The 16245-nt window shown below is 40.8% G+C and overlaps 1 protein-coding gene across 3 annotated transcripts; it reads left to right on the top strand.

Annotated features, from left to right (window-relative positions):
* Window positions 1–239: 239 nt before the first annotated feature.
* LOC121618236 (synaptosomal-associated protein 23-like) lies at window positions 240–15108 on the top strand. 3 transcript variants are annotated; one of them, XM_041953603.1, is made up of 8 exons: window positions 240–373; window positions 5152–5266; window positions 9318–9359; window positions 9821–9869; window positions 10899–11016; window positions 12845–13018; window positions 13166–13310; window positions 14271–15108. In XM_041953603.1, the coding sequence occupies exons 2-8, from the start codon at window positions 5210–5212 to the stop codon at window positions 14331–14333; spliced, it is 648 nt and encodes a 215-aa protein (XP_041809537.1). In that variant the 5' UTR covers window positions 240–373; window positions 5152–5209; the 3' UTR covers window positions 14334–15108. The 3 variants fall into 3 exon arrangements, with proteins under 3 accessions (XP_041809537.1, XP_041809536.1, XP_041809540.1); XM_041953602.1 differs by lacking the exon at window positions 240–373 and adding an exon at window positions 418–573; XM_041953606.1 differs by lacking the exon at window positions 240–373 and adding an exon at window positions 814–830.
* Window positions 15109–16245: the final 1137 nt, after the last annotated feature.

Here is a 16245-nt window from a genome sequence, read left to right as displayed (position 1 = left end):
AGTTACTTTGCAGGTTAAGATTTTCACATAAAACAACGTCAAATCACATAAAGCAGAAACTCTGAAATAACCATCCTGCATTTTAATACTTAATGCTTTAACCTTAGTACATTTTCAATGAATTTCAGGGTACTTCATCATTATATCATTACTATTTTTACTCAGTTGAAGTGGCTGAGTACCTCTTGAAACTATTCGCTTGGCTTTGGAATCGTAATATTTCCGACAGCGCTTAAAGGCACCAACCGACACACTTCGGACAGGCAGACGTCGGAGCCACTGAAGGAATCCAGAAGTTGCCAGAGCCAAGTTCACATACCGTAAAGAAGGAGGAGTAACGACCTCGTTTTTTTTTAAACAAGGAGGGTTAACTGTAAGTATTGACTCCCCAGGTAAATACCTCTCTCCTTTTTCCTTTCAACGTAGTTGTTTGAGTGGCGGCGTTGAGTGGCTTGACAGGAAAGCGGAACTGGCTAACTAGCAAGCTAGTAGCACATTAGCTGGGTTAACGAGTCGCCCCCGGATCCTGCCCTGTTTACGACACTTGAGCACGACAGCAAGTTTTCAGAAAATGTAAGAAAACTTTTAATCAGCTTTGGCAGACTGTTCGACTCTGTTCCAGCTCTTTTTTCAACTCTTCCAGTCAGTTTTTAAGTGTTATTTCTGGGGCTTTACAGCCACAACGTCGGTGTGTTGGGTGTGGGAGACTCGTTTTTTTTGTAGTCATTTGGTTCGTGTTTGTCATTCAGCCTAACGTCACTTGTCTCCCTCTTAAAGTAGAAGCGCAGCACTTCACTGTATTCCTCTGCGTGTAAGATTACCTGTGTCAGGTGAGTTTATATGGCACTACAGCCATTTAAATGTAACAGCGGAAATGATTAACCATCTGTCGCATTTTCTCCACTGTCTTCCGTTATGATTGGCAGCTGCAGTGAAAAGCCCTGACACTTGTTTTTACCCTGTCAGTCATGCTCTGAGAGAAATAAAAGGTCATGCTTTAGGTTATCTCTCCACAGCATGATGTTATTGGCCCCTCTTGTTGCCTGTTCAGGCACACAGATCTGCATTATCAGTCAATCCACCCTGCCCAAAATATATTACAGTTCATACATAACCAAAATAAATGTGTTGCCATCACTGAGGACGTGCTGCAGGAAAAATTGCCTCTTTTGTTTGACTGTGACAAAGATCCAGGAGGAGGATATGAGCACAGCATGATGAGAAGAATAAGAAAAGACGTCAGCCTGTTGTGCCGTCTGATCTGGAGGAACTGGTTTGGGTTGAGGAACAAGAAATGTGTTTCCCTGTGGGGGCTGTTGTGTTAGACGCTTGCTGTTGATGCTGTGAAGAAACTATACCATGGACGGGTATGTCCTCAAGGCTTGTTAAATCACTCTTCTTGTTGCTGTGGACACATGTAATCTGGTGTCTGTGTTGTTATTGAGTGTGAAAATATAGGTTTTACCGTAAAGTGACGATAAGCTCAAATTGCCCAGGGAACGAAGGTATTTACCCATTTGTGGCTTAAGTGTGTTCTTCTCATCAATGAGTCATGACAGTAAATCAATACCCAGCTATATAGAGGTCCGCTTTACTGGCACATGTGATTGATCTTTTAGTGTCGGCATCCATCTGCGCTTGTGAGTTGGTATTTTCGAGAGAGCACGATATTTGTGCATGAGTCCTCCGTCGGCGTTGCATTTGTAAACTCGCATCAGTATCTTGCCAAGTCCAATAATCAGTTAGAAAAAGCAGTCATGCCTGTGTGAATCAAGTGCCCTCTTTCCAAAACAGGGAAAAAAAAGAAATGCAGAGTCAACAACATTAAATCCTCTGATCTGTCTGCCAAGTAGACTATCCATTTTCCCTAGCTTTTTTTTCTCAGGATGTGAGTTGCTGCAGGAAAGGGAACTCGGAGTTCAGGGGTTATTTGAAAAACAAAATGTCGCTTGAAGTTTAAAGAAAAAGAGGCTGACGGGAGAGGAGGAAAATGAAAAGGGAATGGAGCTGTATTTCCTGAATGTTGGTGTCTTTTTAAAAAGTTGGAATAAAAGCAGAGCAGGGTTTACGTTCAGCTGGATCTGTCCTTGAAACCGCAGCCTCTCTGCAGCACAGAAAACAAGCTCAAGTCTTTTGCTTGTGATGATCTTGATCTCACGTTACCGTCTGCACCAAAGGTTGTCTGAGGCTGCCATCACGCCAGTCGTTTTAGTGCGTCCTGTGATGCTGGACCACATGAAGGTCACGTAATGCACAAATCAGATTTTGTTTGGATCGGATTTGTATCTGCTAAACCGTTCTGCACGGTAGCCTAGCTCACGCATGCTGTGATCATAATGCATCTCCAAATGGATTACCTGGAAAAAACACAGTGGAAACACACCTATTACTCAAGTTCTATTTGCTTCTGCCTGTTTGTATTCATTTTGAGAGCACAAAATGTGCAATATCTCCATGAGTGGCCCTTAGCGGCCAACCACGATCGACACTTCCCGCTGCTGGTTTACAGTAAAAGCTTCTCAGCGACATGTCCTTGCCTTGTGCTGGCCCTGCTGTCTTACATATTGTGCAAGATCATGCAATCTAAATTTTAATCTAAACACAGAGCCTGCGTGGAGCTGTCAAATGTGGCTGCAGCTTAAAGGATAACTTTCGTTTTTTACAACCTGGACCTTATTTCTAGCATTAAATACACCCATTTACTGACCCAGACAACTTTGGTGGCATTTGGAGTCATTTTGAAGAAATTGGCCCCAGAGGAGCGGCGCGTATATCCGTATAATGCGAGTACTCGGGGCATCCATGCGCAGCCTCTATAACGCATAATCTGCGGCAAAACTCGTTCATTTTCCAATATTTTGTTATGATATGCTGGTGCTTTTCCCCTCTGAGCTGGCTGTCGGCTAGTTTAGCTGTAGTTTGGCACCGCCGCAGAGTCAGCCGTGTTGTGGCTGGCTGCTTGCAGTGCACGGCGTTAGAAATGACGTCATCCACGTCAGAGGTAGTTGTCTAGAGATGCTGGATATTGATAACATGCCACCACGGGCTCAGAGGGGAATAGCACCAGCATATCATAACAAAATATTGGAATATGAACGAGTTTCGCCGCAGATTATGCGTTATATAGAGGCTGCGCATGGATGCCCCGAGTACTCGCTTTATACGGATATACGCGCCGCTCCTCTGGGGCTAATTTCTTCAAAATGACTCCAAATGCCACCAAAGTTGTCTGGGTGAGTAAATGGGCGTATTTATTGCTACAAATAAGGTCCAGGTTGTAAAAAAGAAGTTATCCTTTAAGTTGTCTTGACCAATCAGCTGTGGGAAATACCATGACATCAGTAGCATGACTGCAGTAATTGTTTTTTTTTTTTTGTGATTCAATAACTGAGACTTAAGCACTCAGTCTTGTGTTGAGGAATGATAGTGGAACGTTGTTGCATTTGAATGCACTGTATTTAGCAATTTTCTACAAATAGCAACAGTGAATTTGCAAACCTTCTACCATGCTTTCAGCCAATCAAGTAGGTATAGTGTATCACCTCCGCTGTAAGACAATCTCTGTGAAGATACTAGATCAGTTGCATAAATAACCACATTTGCGATTGATTTCCATGAAAAATTATTTCTAACGTAATTGTATAAGATATGTGATTTTCTATTACTACCCTTATCAGTACGCCTTATCGGTTAGGTTATTTGCTGATACTCTTATTGTTTTTTTTTCATAGGTAAAAAACTGCATTTGTATTTTTTAAATATATTATTTAAAAGAATAATAAAAGAATACATTCAGAACAGCTTTAGAACATATTAATGTTTTAAATATAACTAAATATTGTTTCTAGAGCAGCAACAGTGAAGCTTACAGCTGCAACATCACTATATAAACTCAATATCTCACTGGAAACGTCGCATGACAATACCAAGTGAAGTTTAGAAAGAATGACGAGCACAGACATCAGCTTCAGTCATTCATCCTGTCCTCTTTCCTCCTCACTCTGCTGATGTGAATCACTGCCTGCAGGTACCGCTGGTAAAATACGTACTTCCAACTGTAGCCTTCTCCATAGTCCACCTTTTGTGTTTCTAGTTCTCCTTCTGGTTCTATTCCTACTTCTGTAAGGAAGATAGGAATACACAGGAATCGAGATGCTTGTGCAGCTGTAGTGCTCCGTTAGCAAAGGCCTACACTATGGGGGTATTTTCCAATCTAGACTTTATTTAGACAAGTAGTCTCACTGAGACATGCAGTCTTATTCTAAAGAGAGACCTGATCAAATTTGGTGGCCACAGCGTGACCCTTCGTGGAAGCGGGCCATCGGGCCACGGTTAATGTCGAAACCCTACGTAAAATGTCACATTTTTGGTCTACTTCCTGTAGCAGTATACTGTACGTCAATGAAATGTGCCAGTTTTTTGCAGATGAGTGTTGGTACATTGAGGAAATATGTGCATACAAAAAAAATCTGACATTTCGCTTAACTGTGATGCTGCATTTTAAAACCAGAAAACACAACAGTCTTTTACGACAACTCTTTTTGAAACATTTATCTTTTATTTATTTATCTATATAGACTTATTTGAACTTTTATAATTTTATAATCAATCACTCTGCTATTCTGTAATGTCTAGTTTGTATTGTTGTAATCTTGACAATGTGTTGCGTATTTCTGACAGTTACTGACATCCAGTTTCATAATTGTGATTTCCCTATCACAGCCTCGTTATCTCTCTTCTATCATCATTAGCATACACTCTGCTAGCCACACTGCAGCTAAGCTTTACACAAACAGGGAACTGCTCTAGGCTCACCAAAGGATAGTTTTGCTTTGTCATTATATAGATTTGTTTCCTTTATTAGCGGGCCTGCTGTATGTGTACAGACTCCTAACACTCCCTCAGGGCCAGGAAAAGAGTCTGATTTGTTTAGGATTTGAATCTCCCTCTTCCCTCTCCATATGAGTGACGTGCTCAACCTTGATGTACATATAATTTAAACGAGGGAATTTGAATTAGGGCTAGTGGTCAGTTTCATCCAACAAAAGTCAGTAATTTTATGATTGATTAATAATGAAAAAATCCCATTGTAAGTTACTGGTTCTAGTTAATCAGTCAATCGCTGACCTTTGACATCTGCTGCTCTTCCAGGCCACAGAACATAGAGCTCGGTGCCACGGGGGGAGCCTCCAAACAGGACAGCAGCAACATGGAGGACATGACTGTGGAACAGATGACCATGAGGGCCAACCAAGTGACTGACGAGGTACTGAGTCTCACACACAATACACATAGAATCCTTATCTCCCTCATTCTCTCATTGTCTGTCTCTCTCTGAGTGAGTATAAAACTTAATTTTCTACCCGAAATGCTTTAGTAACAAATGCCAAAGCTGTGCAAGCTACAGACAGAAGCCACGATCAATCAATGAGCGTTTGGAGCATACTGAGCATACAGTCGGACAGTTGGGAAGTGGAGAATGTTTGCACGAGTGTTTTGAGAAGTTCCTGTGGATTTTTTTGGTAATGTCCAAAGAATTCTCTGTGACACTTCCTAGAAAGAATTATGCATTTTGCTGCAAACTTATGTACATCCAATTAACTTATTCTAATTAATCGGTAGCTGGAGTGAAACGTCCATGCTGGTGCGGGTCTCTGCATACATGCAGAGCTGGATCAGAACTGATCCATGCATCACTGCTCGAGAGTCTTAGTCGATGCAAACAACATGAGCTGGACATGCAAACATGAGAAATTTGTCTACAGGCAAGCAAATAATATAATGTATATGGTTAATTAAGTTTCCACTGTTAAATTAATAATAAATGGATATTTACGTGTATTTGAATTGAGCTTTTCTTCTTATCAAGGAAACATTTGAGGTAATTATTTAGAAATTCTAAGCCCCTAAAATAAAACACTCTCTTTAATTCAACAACTTTTCATGAACAGTTTCAAACCTGCAGGGTGTGAGTATTTGATACTAAAAGGGGGGATTTTGGGCGGAGTATCCCTTTAATTCACGACCAAAAGACCAGTGTATGCTAATAACCTACAAATATGGGGTGGGGGGGTTGAGGTTGCTTCAAGACAGCCCTGAAAGAGAAGAGCAGGGAGTGGGTAATTATATTCATTGCATTCACAGCTGATTATTAAGCTAGGCATTAATAGGAAATGTGTGAGTTTTACGCCTAATTTAGCGCCATAGCTCCCTCGCCCCTCTGTGCTTCTGACAGTTTGAATGTTGTCAGCTATATCTGAGCGTTTTATTATCAAGGAGATGATTGTTTAATCAGCACTCCAGGGCATCATACGATCAGCCATCTGACTCAAATGGAGGCAAATTAGCTTGCTTTATCCGGGCTTGTGGCTCTGCACTAATTTTCACTGTACTAATTGACTATGTGGTTTTTGTACTCTTTTCTTGACTGTGTGTTTTCCCTCTGTGTGTGCTTTCTGACCTAACCTGCAATTTTCTCTTCTTCTCTTTCCACCTTTTCCTGCTGCCGGGCTGACTTAGCAGCTCGTAGAAGGGACAGGGCATGGGAGGGTCCATCTGCTAATGCTACTTACCACTCTGAGTGTTTCAGGTATGAGTAGTGGTTACCCAAAGCCAGAGCATGGTTATGTATCGGGGCAACATCGGAATTTGCTATGATAAGAAAAGATTGTTTTTAGGAAGTCGAACAAGCGCTTTCTTATAATTTCAAGGTAGTCTCATGTCCAGGGGTTAAAAATGGCTTCTACGCTCTTCAACATTGTGTTGAACGAGTTGTGTGTGTTTCTACCGAATGCCCGTAGTGTGTTTTTATGCTTTTTGTGGTAGAATGAGTGAGTTTTATGTTTCAAACGCCTTGCATGTAGTTTGCTGGAACCTGCACCTCCCTCACCTGACTGTACTTCCATTTAAGCCATCCCAAACAAATGATAAAAATACCACACCATTGTCTGTATCTCAAAGATTTGTCACAGCACCCCAATCTGGAAAATTTGGCTAAGACAGCGATTTCGGGCTTAATTAGCCAAGTTCAAGGATTTTAGGAGACGCAATGTAATGTTTATCCACCCAAGTGACGTTCTGGCTAAGCCAACAGAAACCTGGCTGTGCTCAACACGTCCCTCTCGCCAATTCCGTGTTTGTCTTTTTCTCAACTCGCTGATTAATGTATTCAGAGCAAACACAACACAGAGAGAATGAGGAATCGGGTCCCCACTGTCTCTTGTTAACAGTTCATTAGTGATGGTAACAATGGAGTCATGCCCTGAGACACTTTTGTGCTTCACTCCTTTGGTTGCTCTGCTCTCTGTAAAACAATTGCTATAAATAGAAGCACAAAGGCGTAACTCACCTGAACTGACTACATTCCAGTTCGCCGTCAACTTTTGAAACTGTTCGTGCATGGGCGCTTTTGTTTGTGTTAACTTGTGCGTTAGTCATACCCACGTGACTCGATCGGGCACCGTGACTCGAGTTGAGATGCACCGGTACGCAGGATCTCTAGGAAGTGTCTCAAATCCGCACTGCATACTTATTTTGACAAAGTTTTACTACGTTTGAAAAACTGGAAAAATGACAAAACGAAGTATCCTCAAAACAGATGTTAATGCTGATTTTTTTTTTTTTTTTTTTTTTTTGAGTTTGCTGTCTCGGGATAACTAAAAATTATGTCAGAAAATAAAAATGTGTACAGTTGAGAGAATGGAAGTAGGGAAAATTTGGCCCTTTTTTCCCATGAAAAATACTCTTTAATTTTTAACGGTTCATTTATGTCAGTCTGTTAATTGATTAACTAGTTGTTTGTCTAGCAGAGTAGCTGCTCACACCTGGAAGAAAAAAAATATTCAAAAACTTTCAATTGTTCGGTCTATAAAATGTGAAAAACACAATTTCCCAAAGCCTAAGTCGACATTTTCAAATAGCTTCTTTTGTTCGACGTATAACCAGAAAGTATTCACATTTGAGAAGCTGGAACCAGTGAACTTCTGCCATTGGTGGCTTTCCTAAAAATTACGTGAACAAGTATTTATCGAAATATTTGTCAATCAATTTAATCCAATGAACTAATTAATCAATTGACAAATTGTTTGAGCTCTATATTAAAACAACAAAGTCATGAGGATTTGGCTAATTTATTCAAGATCATACTTCTTTATTTTTGATCAGATACTTCTGTTGATATACAGTCAATAAACTATGATAATATGTCAGGGATAACTGTTGAGTTACACCCTAAACAAAAAATTGAAGCAGAAAATCATGAGCAGTGTAGAAAATAAGATGCAATCAGCGTAATCAGTTAATTGTTAAAGTGATTTTCAAGCCAGCATACCAACAATTCAATCTCAATTAAAACGATCTCCTGCTTTTCTTCTTCTTATGTGATCGGAAACTTAACTGTTTGTTGCACAAAAGAAGCAATTTGAAGACACCACTTTAGATTTTAGATGGGCATTTTTCACTATTTTCTCGCGTATTATTGATTAATGTAACAATTGATTGAGAAAATAATTGGCAGATTAATCAGTAAAGATAATCATCAGTTGCAGCCCTAATAAGCTCACACATGTGTTAACAGTGCTGGATCCTCCAAGGCTAGGAAAATAAACTGAACCAGAATTCTGATTTTACAATAATATACAGCAAAAACATGATCTCGGCTGATGTGTCCTGTCACAGTGTTGAAATGTGGACATGCAATGACAGGATCTTATAGCTTTACACTGATGTTATAGATTTGACTTTCATAACCTTATGAATATTAATGTTGTGACGTCCTCCTCCATGTTTTTCTTATCATGTGTATCTTTCCATTTGCCTTATCCCTCTTATCTTGCTCTATTTCTCATTGTGTCCCTGTTAATTCCCTTGTGTTGTTCTGTTCTCTCTCTGCTCTATCGGTCTGTCTCTTCAGGCCACATTCACACCTGTCCATTGTTTTGTTTAAATTAACTCAGAGAACCAGATCCAGATAGAGGCCTGATAGATGTAAAACCCTGTCTGGGTTTGACATCTGGTCCATCTGTCCCGGCATAAACAAAGAGTCCCAACTCTAAAATCTCCTGTCAGAATATGAGGCACTAAAATTTTGTCCCAAAGAAAAAAAAAAAATACATATTTTGTTTGCAAGATCGTGTTTTGTTACCTAAAGGAGCCAAACACAGAAATGTATCAACCCTGTTTTTTGAACGGACTCCAAATCAATCTTTGTCTCTCTGTTTCTGTCCTTTTTCCCCTTGTTTTCTGTGCAAATTGCTTTGAGATAAGAAACTTGTTCACCTCTTTGTATTCACTAACACCTCCTGTTCTTTCCTGCACAGTCACTGGAAAGCACACGGAGGATGCTGCAGATGGCAGAGGAGGTGAGACTCGAACATGAAGCCCAACATGTATCATCTTACAGCTGCGTCTGGCTGACCAGTAAACCGCCTATGTTGGTTAATAATTGGTTGGTTGGATCTGCAATGAAATAATTTACGATTTGTTCAGAAATGAAATCAGTGCTTGAAATAAGATTTGAGTTTTTCGTTGATGTAATTAGAGATCTGAATTGAAAAGTTTAGATTGTCCTTTTAGAGCAGCATTATGGTCACTGTTAATCATTTAAGACTTTGGCATGAATATTTTGAGAAAGTAATCATTTTGCAAGAAAAAAGTTGCTTCAATTATTAATTATTACACTTTTTTGTATTAATTGTATTCACTTCAATCAGTTTTCAAATTCTGAACAACAGCAATATAATATTATCCGTTCTTTATAAAATATAGATCTGTCTGTAATCTTTTCATTGGTTGTGATTGTGTGTGTCTTTTGTGTTTTCAGAGCAAACAGACTGGTGTCAACACCATGGTGATGCTGGACCAGCAAGGAGGTAGATAATGCAACATGAATGTGTTTTCCTGTGTGGCAAAGAGTGAATGCACATGGTTAAGTTTAAAGAGTGACCCATCGTCACATTTGGATGTTCTTCATTCACTTTGAAAGGAAGCGAGTAATGACATGTGTCACGCTAATGCTATTACTGTAAATGTTCTTTCTAAAATACAGTAATATGCAGGTCCTCGTGCATTAGATGCAGCTACAATCAACCACATGTATGAATGGCATGCAAATTTCATTATTTCAGTTACTTCTATTTCAAAGTCATTTGGAGATGATGCAAAGACACAGATTTCCTGTTTGATTACAGAAACTGTTTTTTTTTGGCTGAGGCACTCTGAATCATACAGATAAGATCTCTGAGATGTGTCTGCCATAGACAAAAGCCATTAATTGGCGTTATTTTAACCCAAAAGATATGTAACATGCTTTCTGACTTAAAGTTGAAGTAATTCGTGCTAACCTCCCTGTGTGACTGTAAGCACATAGAAACTGTAGCATTAAAAAGCAGAAGAGGTTCACTTCCCTTTTCAAATGAAGTAGTGCCTGTGTTTGAGTGTGTATTAGTATTGGCCACAATGATCAGTAGTGTATTTATTTATAGTGTTAAACTAGTGTGTTACTTCATGATTGATCTTCAGGTTTTCTCAGAAGATATTTGTCCTGAGCTCTTTTTTTTTTTTTTTACTTGTGACTTTTAGGGCAGGTGCTGTCCACGATTTGCTTCCCCTGTTTAAAAATGTGCATTTGTAATTATTTGTTGTACCACCTGCAGCTTGTTATTTTTTTTTGTCATCTATATCCCATGCTTTTTTTTTGTTACTGCTGCAGTGACCCAGTTATTGACCCAATTTAGGATTCCTCACACAGATCACTGAAGTTTAATTTAATCTCTTCTAAAAACGGGTGAAAAAAGGTGATAAACAAAACAAAGTTATGAATAAGACAAATTCCTGGTCTATGAATTGTACCAAGATAGAGAAAGGGCGATTCTGACATGGTGTGCCTGCCTGTGTTTCAGAGCAGCTGAAGCGTGTGGAGGAGGGCATGGACCAGATCAACCAGGACATGAGACAGGCTGAGAAAAACCTGACCGACCTCTCCAAGTGCTGCGGCCTCTGCGTCTGCCCCTGTGACAGGTACACTGTGCACGCAGAGCTGCTGAAGGCTCCAGACCGCTGCTGTGTGTTAGCACGCTTTGCTCGTTTTTTATTCTGTGCTGTGCGTGTGCTGTCGTGATCATTTATGGAGGAGGCATGTGGCCGGTTTTAACAAGAAAGTGCATGGACTTCACTGTAGCCGCGCTCCCAGCAGCATATTTGTATGCACATTCGAAAAGGTTGATGGAAACAGTAAAAAACTCAAACAAACTTCCTCAATTGAGCAAAAGTTTTTACACTCGCTTGAGGTGTTTTTTTTGTTTTTTTTTTTTAAAAAGAGTTAATGTGCTTAATGGGAGAATGTGGAAACACCTTTTCAGCTCTCATAGGCAGCCAAGGTGCCTGGTTTTCTTTCTTCTTTGAGGTTTGCTGGCAATCGGCAAACAGCTGATTTTGTTTCTGGTTCGCGACCTCTACTTCTTCTGCTCTGTTTATTACAGCCATACATATCTTCACCTATACTGTCAACTTCTAATGTCTTGGGTTTTTTTTTTTCTTTTGGACCATTTTAAGAATTGACAGTTAGCTGGAGACATAGCTAGTGATAGCTATTGTGAGTATAGAGCAAACCAGCAAGGGAAAGCTGTGTAAAACAGCTGAAGCTTCTGATCGTTAGCACATTTTACTTTTTTATATCATGTATAAAGTTGTGAAGTTGGAGGAACTGGTTCAAGCTACTGCTTACAGGAGTGACTGGCAGTTGGAGCACTTCTACAGCTTGGGTAACCATGACGTTCTCCTACAAGAGTTGACCTAACAAAATATCCATATAAACAAATGTCACAGGTACCTGCTTGTGTACATTAAAATAAAAGTACGGTGAGATGGGAGCGTTTTGTCTTAAAATTCTCTTGAAAGTGCTGCCAACAGTTGCCAGAAATGAAAGATTATGGTGCTGATTAAAATAATAATAATATAATCACAGCTGTGGCAATGTGTTTTGTTCCCAACTGCAACATCAAAGCATTTTGAATTCTCCAGCGCGGCTCTCCGTGGCTCCTTCTCCATAGCAACAGCAGCCGATGCCATGCCTCACAGAGAAAGCATGATTTCTCAGTAACAGAGTAGAAATCATTCAAATTGGTGCTCATTCCATAAACCTGTAGGACTGTTCTTTTATCCAGGAGAGTCCTGTGTTTCTGTGTTGAATAATACTGAGGGTGTCAATGAAAGAAAAATTTGAAATGAGAATACAGAAGTGGGGAAAACAATCCTGGAGCCAGCAGCGACTCTATTATCAAGGGATTGAACGCTTCCATGACACTACTCTGATCCGTCAGGGTGATTTCACATCAACACAGCATGAACTCTTGATCGCAGATTGTCATACGGAGAGAAGAAAATACAAATTTGCATGTCAAACATGAATTTTGTGGTCAAAAGATTGCCAGTGCAGTTCGTGAGCATTCCCAACGGCTTGTGAACGAGTCGGCGATGTGACAGCTCTTAACATGACAGGTGTGCTGCTCTGTGCAGCGCATACTTAAAGCTCTCTCCATCAAACCATATCGATGCGCAGTGTGTGTGTGTGTGTGTGTGTGCATAGTAAGATTGCATCTGGTTCTAAACGTGGAAAAAAAATCTCCCCCCAATGCTTTCACATTGGAGAAGAGGATTCTTTGATGATTACCATACGATAAGGTAGGGAATCTTTTTAACTCCCTCAGAGTAATCTGTTACTGTAGCCCACCTGTAGATGCTTTTATGTAGAGATCCGTGTGGTTGTATTTGCGTTAACATCCTCCTCGTTTGTATTTAAACACCTCCGGATTTCTTGGTTTGTGCTGACTTTCTGCTTTTCCTCCAGGGTGTCGTCAATCGAGCACGACTCGCGGTACAAGCGTACCTGGGGTATGGGAGGAGGTGAAGGCGAAGGCGATTCCAATGGATCAAAAGTAGTCTCAAGGCAGCCCTCAGCTGTCCGCAATGGCCAGGCTGCCCATGTGAACGCCCAGGCGCCCTCAGGCCCGTACATCAAGAGGTGAGGTCCTGCTCGTCTCGCTTCTTTGAGAATATTTCACCATAATGTCGCCAGAGTCTTGTCAATTTACACACATTTATTCCTCAGTTGTGCTTTTTACAAATAACGTGTGGCGACACGCTTGACAAATTTCCATTCATGGTACAGGATAACCAACGATGCACGCGAGGATGAGATGGAGGACAATCTGAATGCCGTGGGCAGCATCATTGGCAACCTGAAAACTATGGCTGTGGACATGGGCAACGAGATAGACAAGCAGAACAAACAGATTGACGGCATCACTGCCAAGGTAGGAGTCTGACATGTTAATGTGCATTTTCATTCCCTAGGTCGCACTTCATAAGCAGGTCAACCAAAAGTCTCTTATTTTCCTGTTTATGAAAGTGAAGTTGGGAGGAGGGATTACCTGAGTTGTCTCAGGAAAAACTGTTTTTCTCATGATTTTTTTTTTCTTTGCTATTCATCATGTCGAGTTTGACGGCCAAATTAAAGGTTTCCTGTGGAGTTTTTCACCACCAGTAGCACTGTGGAGCAGCGTTTTTACAAGTGGGCTCCTGATTTGTTTCTGTCATGTGCATGAGGAAGCACATGACAAACACAAGCAGCGCAACACACACACACGCACACACACACCTGCCCAAGGTTTCACGCTGTTGTGCTGATTGGCAGTCGGCTGCAGTGCTGGGGAGGAAGGAGGAAGGCTGCTAGTTTGCAAACATGGACGTGAACAATGGTGGAATTAAAATAGCTTTAAAAACCAGCTTTGAAACGCATTCAGCCTTAAGATGCACGCTCTATGGTGAGAAATGATGACTGTAAACATAACTTTGGCTTTTTGCACAGAAACACCACAGGGTGCCTTTTAAAGAACTGCATATTGGGTTAGAGCGAATGCAGTTAAGTACATTCAAGTTAAAGGTGCCCTGTGGAGTTTTCTGGTAAACAAACAAAAGTTATGTTGCATTCAGTGCTATTTGCCAAAACTCCTTGAGGTCTAAAAAGCCCATTTTCTTCTTCATAAAGCATTTTTCTTTCTTTCCTGCATTGTTGTACACCCATGGTTACTTGGTCGCAGTCTCCTTCTCTGCCATTATCAGCACATCTTGGCAAATTAATGCCACCTGTATATCTGTGGAAAAGAGAGGAACCATTGGGAGGGAAGCTTTAAGTGTATTTAAAGTCATTGAATAGCGAAATGAAAAAGAGGATGGATGGTGACTCCTTGCTCTGTTTCCTCTCTGTGTTTCAGGCGGACATGAACAGAGTGCGTATAGAAGAAGCGAACCAGAGAGCCAACAAGCTCATCAAGTAGAGAAGGAAGCCGCTCCTGCCAGTTCTACCCATCAACCCTCAGCCTCCGCCACACCTGTACACACACTGCATACTTGTGCACGTGCAGGAACACACGCTCTTTGACCTAAAGAAATAGAAATTCAGTCTGGAAGATTATGTTTGCCAGCAGTGCGTTTGCCTTTACTGCACTAAGATGTAAGTAGAATACTCAAACATTTATACATTTTTATAAATTGACCACCAGCAATGCGCCCTTTGACCCATGTATTCATTGTCATGCTGGACCTCGAGAAGCAGCATGGGCAGCAGAAACTGCACCAAAGAGGAAGTGACTGACTGCCTGTTACTGCTGTTTGATACCAAATATGCACCAGACCTGTTGTATCATATCTCAACATTCACAGGAAGGGAAGTAGCACAGGTCCGCTGCTTTTCTTTCTTATTTTATTTCCTGTGTGCCGCCTTTCTCTTTAAGTCAACAACTATGAACTGTCTCTTTGGCTGCGTCTCTGGTTTTTATGGATGAGGTCACAAATCCATTAGCTGTCTTTTATCCAACACAGCATTAATTTATGTATCAGCCCCCGTTGGCCCTATCTTGATACAGCTACGTCTAGTTTAATCATAAAGCGTTGACTTTAATCTGAAACAAACGTATCTTCCTCAAATCCTCATTGGTTCAATGTGTAATTAAGTTTATTGTATCATGTGTTATGAGATGACATGCTTATTTAATTATTATCAAGCAGAAATGACTTGTGAATAAAGTTGTGTTTTTTAACACTTTGTTCTGATGAAAGAGCGATTTCAAAATGAGAAAATATCGAATGCGCTTCGGAGTGAGTCATGGCAAATCCTTTCATGCTGGAATTCAAAGCACCTGCCCCTGAACCCTGAATGATGGCAATTTAATGTTTTCATTTTCCGACTACTGACAAGTCAAGGTTGGAAGTATTTGCAAGAAGCCTGCCGCTGACCTGGTGCACGACATTTTAACACATAGCAATCGTTTGTCCTTCACATGCGAAGGAGGGCCAGTAAGCATCATGAGGAATGTTCATCATTGCCTCCTCCGTGGCATCTAGTTTAATTCATAATAACACTGAATACAGAAACAGACGAGTGGTTGAATGACAGTAGATTTGTCATCGGTGGATCAGCTGCTGTGCTGTGCCTCTTGAGGTTCTTCCACTCTGACCGCAGTGTTGTGTAAATACTGAAACATACGGTAGCTGTTTATTAATTGCCTTATGTCACTCTGTTAATCTAATTCATTCTTTCTTTGTCACCTCTTGGATAATAGAGATTTATAGCACCCAAGAGGAGATTTAACAGCCTATGCAGGGTTCCTACATAAGTCTGCTAAAGTGTGGGAAATTAATTTCCTCCAGTTTTATGATTACACGGTCTGTACAAGTATAAAAACAAACGTTCAGTTCTGAAATACGCGGCTGTACGTTGTTTAATTGACTAATTTCTCACACTGGCTCACGAGGTCGTTGTCATCATGGCAGCAGTTTTGTCATGATGGAAATGACCTGGAATTGTAAAAATTAAAGACATTAGTCAGGAAAATGTTTGAATTTAGAAACGGGAGACTGTGCAGGAACCCTGTCAGTGCCTGTATCGATGGTCCGTGGTTGTGTTCTAACAGCCACCGGATCACAAACGGCTGCTCTTGCATCTGTTCTGTAAATAGCCAGTTCTCACAGCAGAGCTGCAGTGAAATGATAATATCTAACCGTGGAAAGCATAATTTGTTCTCATAGCCGGGCTGAGAAATTACTGCTGGCAGCAAGATGCAAAAGTGTGCATGTAAATGAATGGTGTTTACGGGGTTACTGCAGAAGCAGAATAAGTCCTGGCGGGCCCCGTTGAGGCCTCGCTGCGCAAAATTGGCTAATGACAAAGTAATACAATATGCTGCAAGT

This window comes from Chelmon rostratus, chromosome 15 (genome assembly GCF_017976325.1).
Source record: "Chelmon rostratus isolate fCheRos1 chromosome 15, fCheRos1.pri, whole genome shotgun sequence".
NCBI lineage: Eukaryota > Metazoa > Chordata > Actinopteri > Chaetodontiformes > Chaetodontidae > Chelmon > Chelmon rostratus.
The sequence above is the reverse complement of the archived record's forward strand: the minus strand, read 5'-3'. Positions and strand labels throughout refer to the sequence as shown.

Bases quoted from the DNA above. Each gene is read 5' to 3' on its own strand.
- LOC121618236 (XM_041953602.1), top strand. The intron at 9,360-9,820 runs GTGAGACTCGAA...TTGTGTTTTCAG, and splicing joins TGCTGCAGATGGCAGAGGAG to AGCAAACAGACTGGTGTCAA. The intron at 9,870-10,898 runs GTAGATAATGCA...CCTGTGTTTCAG, and splicing joins GATGCTGGACCAGCAAGGAG to AGCAGCTGAAGCGTGTGGAG.